A 6,688-nucleotide genomic window follows, 5' to 3' on the forward strand; every position below is an offset into this window, starting at 1 on the left:
AGGAGTCCAGGCCCCCAGGCCCTCCTCCCTCAGACCCAGGAGTCCAGGCCCCCAGCCCCCTCCTCCCTCAGACGCAGGAGTCCAGGCCCCCAGGCCCTCCTCCCTCAGACCCAGGAGTCCAGGCCCCCAGCCCCCTCCTCCCTCAGACGCAGGAGTCCAGGCCCCCAGGCCCTCCTCCCTCAGACCCAGGAGTCCAGGCCCCCAGCCCCCTCCTCCCTCAGACGCAGGAGTCCAGGCCCCCAGGCCCTCCTCCCTCAGACCCAGGAGTCCAGCCCCCAGCCCCTCCTCCCTCAGACCCAGGAGTCCTTCCCCCCAGCCTCCTCCTCCCTCAGACCCAGGAGTCCAGGTCTCCAGCTCCCTCCTCCCTCAGACCCAGGAGTCCAGGCCCCCAGCCCCTCCTCCCTCAGACCCAGGAGTCCAGGCCCCCAGCCCCTCCTCCCTCAGACCCAGGAGTCCGGGCCCCTGTGGAGGATGAAATCATTTCTCTAGTTTGGCCCTGCCTTGACCCCACCCAGCTGCCCCATCGATGCCCCATTGACAGGTCAGACACAAGTGTTTGGTGAGGGGTGTCCAGGGGATGGGACACTGGGGTCCTGTTTGGGGAAAGATGAGGCAACCAGATTCCAGAACGATGCAGTGAGAGATGACCTCAGACTTGGGGCTGAGGGGAAGCAGGTGGTGGAGCCCCTGGGAGGAGCGGGGAGGGGAGGCCCTCGTTCTGAGTCTGCAGACTTCAGCTTTGGTGGGGGTCTAGGCAGGAACTCCTGGGCCTGATGGAGGAAGGGCTGGGGGCCTGGGATGCCACATCCCCTCCTCCGGTTTGCAGCAAGATGACCACTGTGAACTCCCTTAATTTTTTAAACAAACCTTTTATTTCGGAACAGTTTGAGATTTCCAGAACAGCTGTAAGCACTGTGCCGAGAGCTGCCGGGCCGTCCCCAGCTCCCCACCAGGTCGGTATCTCACGCAGCCAACGGCACATTTGTTCAAACCAAGAAATCATCCGTCTGGCGCGAGGCCCTGCCTGTTTCGGCAGCACTTGCGCCAACAACCTTGGGCCGTCCCCCGGGGTCCGATCCGGGACACCCCACTGCGCTTCGTGAACCCACTCTTTTGAGTCTAGAAAGCACGCCGGACAGATTCCCCGGGAGGGGGGGAGCAGTTCCCCATTCCTGAGCCTCAGCTGGCTACTGGGACACACCGACGCTCGTGCTCGCGCCCCTGCCCTGCAGGTGGGAAGCATCAGGCACCAGGCGCGCGCTGGAGACGCGTGGGGCGCACGGGCCGGCGCAGGTGAAGGCAAGCTCATCCCCACCAGCCTCAGCTCTCAGCACGGAGCCCAAGGCCCACAAAGCTGGGACAGTCACACGGCGCGGTGCTCCGAGCCGGTAGGGAGCTGGCACAGGGGGGAGCAGAACTGAAAGGATGTCGTGAGGAGGAAAACCACGTCCATCCTGGGCAGCCCAAACAGGTGAGGCTGAAAAAGACGGGAGACATAGATCGCCCGCATACAGGTTCGCGATGAGGCTGGAGAGAGCTTGGAGGCACCGAGCTGTGAGAAAGGTGTTCTCAGGGGAGGAGCCAGAGTGTGCAGAGGGCCCGTGGCAGGAAAGTGCGTGCGTGTGTGTGTGTGTGTGTGTGTGTGTGCAAGGGTTTAGGTCTAGACAGGATGAGTGACTTCCCCAGTGTCACCCGGAGCCCAGGGCAATGGAAGATGTGCAGAGGGTGAGGTTTCCATGGTGTTGGATCCTGAAAGCTCAGATGTAGCGCCATGGATGGTGAGAGTCAACCAGGTCTTAGTGGGGATGAGTGGCCCCATCAGAACTCCATGAGAGGCGCTCAGCATGTCCCCGCACTGCGGAAGTGTGTCTATAGGGAAGCAGTGCCTTCCTCCTAGAAGACCCATTGAGGACAGAAGGAAGAGGAAGGGTCCTTGAGAGAGGAGGGGGCTGGGGGCCTGGACTCCGGGTCGAGGGAGGAGGGGCTGGGTCTTGGACTCCCAGGTCCTAGTTGAGAGGGGAATTGTGCAGCCCTGCCCAGCGCCCGGCAGGGAGAGATGCAGTGTGTTCCGTCTCTGTCCTCCCGGGAGCAGCTGTCTCCATCCAGGTGGCCAGGGCGGGGAGGGGGGTGCTGGCGGAGGGGCCTTTGGCCCAGGCTCTGACCACCTGTCTCAGTCACCTGGCCAGGGAGCTCCCCCATCTGGGCCCATCCTCTTGTCATCTTTGTCATTCTCCTCCTCTTCATCCGTCCACTCCTCCAGGCTAGCTCCTGGCTCTTCCTCCTCCTCCGCATCTTCACTAGACGTGCCCCCCAAGCCCCCAGGCCCCTCTCTGTTCCTCTCTAGCCCCCAGTCATCCCCCAAGAAGTCTAGCACAACCAGTGGGGGGCTCCTAGTGTCGGGATCCAGGTCTAGGAGCCCCTGAAGCAATGCCAGGGCTGGGGGTGCAAACTGGTCCCAAGGTGGGGGTGGCTGAGGGGGTTGGGGCCTGCTGGTCATCCAGCCAGCAAAGACCTCAAACTCAGGGTCAGGGGCTAGTGCCATGTCCCAAGGGAAGCAGGCAGTGGCAGTGCAGAAGAGAAGCACCCCCAGGCCCCAGGAGTCCATTGCTGGCCGCAGGGGCAGGCTGTCCGGGGGCAGCAGAAGGCAGAGCTCGGGTGGGGCCGAGGGCAGTGGCCCCGGTGGGGCAGGGGTTGGACTGCCCTCAGGCCGGGTCAGCCCCAAGTCACCTAAGGCCACACGGCTGCAGACGGGGTCAAAGACCAGCACGTTGTCTGGTTTGACATCCGCATGGACCAGCCCCCGGCCATGGAGGAAGTCCAGGGCTCCGGCCAGCTGGGCCATCACCCGCTTCACCAGCAGCTCTGGGAGGCCCTGGGGTCAAGGAGAGATGAAGGTCAGGGTGCCTCGGCTCCTTCTTTATTTGGTTTCTTGGAGTTCAAGAATTCAGAACCTCAGACCAGTGGCTACCTCTAGTGTCCCCCAACACCTTCTCCAGATTATCCTCAGCCACACCGGGCTACAACCTCTGTACTCCAGCCCCTAGTATGTCATCGCTGGAACCCCAAACTGAACCAGAAGATCTTTTCGCTTCCACCAAGCTTTCTTCTAACCCTAACACTCAAACCTGCTCCTTACATTTCTTATCTGCTCTAGCCTGACCACCCAGATCTCCAGTGGGACCCCAAGTCTCATACTGAATCCTAGTCTTAGTTCCTACTAATTTAGATGGTGTTTCTAATTCAGACACCATTCTGAAGTCATTTTTCTTCATCACTGGACTGGTAAATCTAGCCATCCACCTAGCCAGGCAGCTAGCCAACAATCCGTCTGTCAAACCACTCATCCATTCAACAGTCTACCCAGCAGGGTTTCTGCTTAACTTCCATTCCACCAGTCAGCAATCCAATAACATATTCAATTGCTTAATATCCAAAATCCATCCATTCATTCTTCCTTGTTTCCTTCCATTTATCTACCATCCATTTATCCTCCATCTATCCATACACCAACCCATCAATCCACCCATCTTTTCATCCATCCACCCGTCTTTCCACCCATCTGTCCATCTCTCTATCCATTCATCTGTCTCCCTCCCTTCTTTCTTTCCTTCTGCTTATCTCCAACCCTATCTCAAATCCAAAATCTATTCCTAAAGATGGCTCCACCCTAATCTTCAAACTCATGTACCCCCAGAATCTCATGGATTCAGTCCTGACCTGGTCTCCTCACCAGAGAGCACCTCATTACAACCAATCTCCAACTCATTCTGTATACACATCCTCAACCATCCCTGTCTCACTCTGAGACCCCATCCATGCTTTTCACACCCATTACCAGTCTATTATCAACCCACCCAACTCCACCCACGCCCACACTCCCAATCCCAGTACTAACTAAAATCCCACCCCTAATCTCATGCCCAACCCAACCGCATCCCCCGGCCCATGCAAACTCATGTTGGAATGGCTGGGTGGATTAGGTTAGGGTTAGGCGTGGGACTGTACCGAGAGTTAGCAATAAGGAGGGTTTCTGGGGGGTCAGGGCAGAGCTAGGTTGAGCACTGATCTGGGCGTCAGGATTGGAGATAGAAATGGGTTAGGGACAGGGTTAGACATGGGATGAGCTGTTCTGACCTTCTTCCCCACCCGCCTCACCCGCTCCTTCAGCATCCCGCTGAGGTCCCCACAGGGCGCGTATTCCTGGGCGAAGGCGAAGTGTCGGGGGCTTTGCAGGGGTCCTGCCAGGGTCTGCAGTAAGCCTGGGTGTGATGAGACACAGCGGCCCACACAGAACTCTCTCAGGAAGGTGGTTCTCAGGACCGAGTCCCGACGAAGAAGCTTCAGAGCCACAGCTGGACCTGCCAGGGAGAAGGGTGCAGAAGGGAGCTCAGGGAGCTCTGATCTTGCTGTGGGGCCTTAGGCAAACTGTTTAACCTCTCTGAACTGTGGATGTTTCATGTGTAAAACAAGAGTGGCAGGGCATGGCATCTGACCTCCCTCTGCTTCCAGTTTGTCTTTGTGTGCAGTAAGGGTTGAAGGTGACCTTCCCTGAGGACTCCCTATTCTGCTGTGTGGCCTTGCATGACGGCTTTACCTTCTCTGAGCCTCAGTTTCTTCTCTTGAATCAAGAAGGGGACATGGTGACTGGGGCTCCAATCCAGATTACACTCCTGCCTTGCTGTGTGACCTCAGGCAAGTCCCCCTTCTTTGGGTTAGCTCTGTTTATTGGAAGATCAAAGAGCTCTTAACTTTCTGAGAGCCCCCATCAAGGGTTCCCATCATCTCCTGGGGATGCTCCTGGTCTCAGTGGCTTCTGAGAACCCTATTCTGGAGTCTGCCCTTCCATGGCCAAACTCACCTCCTTGGCGAGGCCGGGCAAGGAGTACGCGGCCATAGGAGCCGGAGCCGAGCTCTCGGATGAGGCGGTACGGGACACGCAGATTCCTCACTGGGGTCACCCTGGTGGCTGTCAGCTCCACGAGCCGTTGGAGGGCTGTAGCTGTGTCCTCCTGTCAGAGAGGAGCAGAGGTGGGGAAGGGGTGAGTCTGGGGCCCACTGAGAGCAGTGGGGGAAACTGGAGGTCCAGCCCAGGGCTGAGGTGGGGAGCCAGGGTGATGGGGTCATTGTCCCCAGGGAGGAGGATGAGTCACAATGACTCACCGGCCTTGGGCCACCTGTTCTTGTGTCCTGGCAGGGTTAGGGGTGATTGTCTCAGAGACCCTGCCCACCACCATCCCTGGGAACCCCCAGAAGCCCCCAGCTGGGGGGCTGGGACCGCATCCTCAGCTGGCACAACCCCCACTGCGCCCATCTCTCTCTCCTTCCTCCCCCTGTGCTTCCCGTTCTTTGTTTCTGAGTCTATTGCCCTGGCGGCCTCAGTCTTGCTTTGTGTCCTCGGGTTTGTGTTACTCTGGGTCTCTGCTGTTTCTCTGTTTCCCTGTCTCTTCCATCTCTCTGTGTGTTTGTCCACTGTCCCTCTTCATGTCTGTCTCTGACTCTGCTTTTCTGCATCTCTCTCTCTCTCTCTCTCTCCCTGTCTCCCGTCTCTCACCTCTGGGTCCCCATCCTCACGGTTCTCGGGCTCCCTGAGCTCCATGTCAGAGTCCGCTGGCGTCAGCTGGACCTCGTGTGAGCGAGCACGTAGGTCCTCGCCCTACAGAGCCCCGCTCTAGAACCGTCTGAAAGCGTCTGCCTCGGTCTCCCTCTGCCTGTCTGAGTCGGAGGACTTCTCCGCTGTCCTCTGCCGGCCTCCGGCCTCCTTGTCAGCCCGGGGCTCCGTGTGTCCGTAGGTACTCTCCTGCCGATCTCTCTGCTCCGTCTCACACCTCCCTCCCCTCTCTGGCCTCACAGTATCTTTGCTCCTGTGTGACTATCTGTCTCCCAGTCTCTCTCCCCACCAGCCTCCCTGTCCCAGCTCTCGGATCTCCGGGTGGGTCTCCCTATCCTGTCTCTCGTCCCCACACTCTCCCCACTGTTGTCACCACTGTCTGTCATTCAGGATATCCACACTTTCACTGCTTCTCTGTTCTCCCGCCTGCTCTCCCCAGTGTCTCTCTGTCTCCCTCCTCCCGTCTTTGTTCCTGACTCTCTCTCAGAGCCTTTGTCCCTCCCTTTCTCTGGGCCGGGACAGAGGTGTGTGTGACAGCTCAGAGACATCCTGTCCCCCCCCCACACCCCTCCCTCACCCCCTCTGACCCGCTGCCCCCCTCCCTCCCCCTTCCAAACTTAGACCAGCTTGGACTCTGGGCTCTGGTCCCAGGACAGAGGGGACAAAACATATTGTGAACCCCCAAGGGCCAGGCCTGACAGCAGTGAGAAAAGAGGAAACAGGGCCCCTTCACATACCTTACTTGGGATGGGAGACCCAGAGCTCCATGCTTTCTGCCTTCCTCCATGGGATGGGAGTCTGGCCTCCAGGAACCAGGGAGACTGTTCCCAAAGCCCTGTTCTTTAATACCAAGTCCCCATCCCCAGCCCCTCCTCCCTCAGACCCAGGAGTTCTGGCCCCTGCCCCCTCCTCCCTCAGACCCAGGAGTCCAGCCCCCCAGCCCCCTCCTCCCTCAGACCCAGGAGTCCAGCACCCAGCCCCTCCTCCCTCAGACACAGGGGTCCAGGCCCCCAGCCCCTCCTCCCTCAGACCCAGGAGTCTACACCCCCAGCCTCCTGCCTCAGACCCAGGAGTCCAGAC

At 59.1% G+C, this 6,688-nt stretch overlaps 1 protein-coding gene across 1 annotated transcript; it reads right to left on the reverse strand.

The window, feature by feature from the left end:
* Window positions 1-881: 881 nt before the first annotated feature.
* On the reverse strand, window positions 882-6,028 carry SBK3 (SH3 domain binding kinase family member 3). The gene is made up of 4 exons (XM_073889302.1): window positions 5,552-6,028; window positions 4,859-5,009; window positions 4,156-4,358; window positions 882-2,872 (listed from the first exon to the last, which is right to left on the reverse strand). Exons 1-4 carry the CDS (start codon window positions 5,594-5,596, stop codon window positions 2,171-2,173), a joined length of 1,101 nt encoding a protein of 366 aa, XP_073745403.1. The 5' UTR covers window positions 5,597-6,028; the 3' UTR covers window positions 882-2,170.
* Between the last annotated feature and the right edge of the window lie 660 nt (window positions 6,029-6,688).

Source organism: Callorhinus ursinus, unplaced genomic scaffold (assembly GCF_003265705.2).
Source record: "Callorhinus ursinus isolate GAN/ISIS: 27379988/994484 unplaced genomic scaffold, GSC_fseal_2.0 scaffold106, whole genome shotgun sequence".
In the NCBI taxonomy this organism is placed as follows: Eukaryota; Metazoa; Chordata; class Mammalia; order Carnivora; family Otariidae; genus Callorhinus; species Callorhinus ursinus.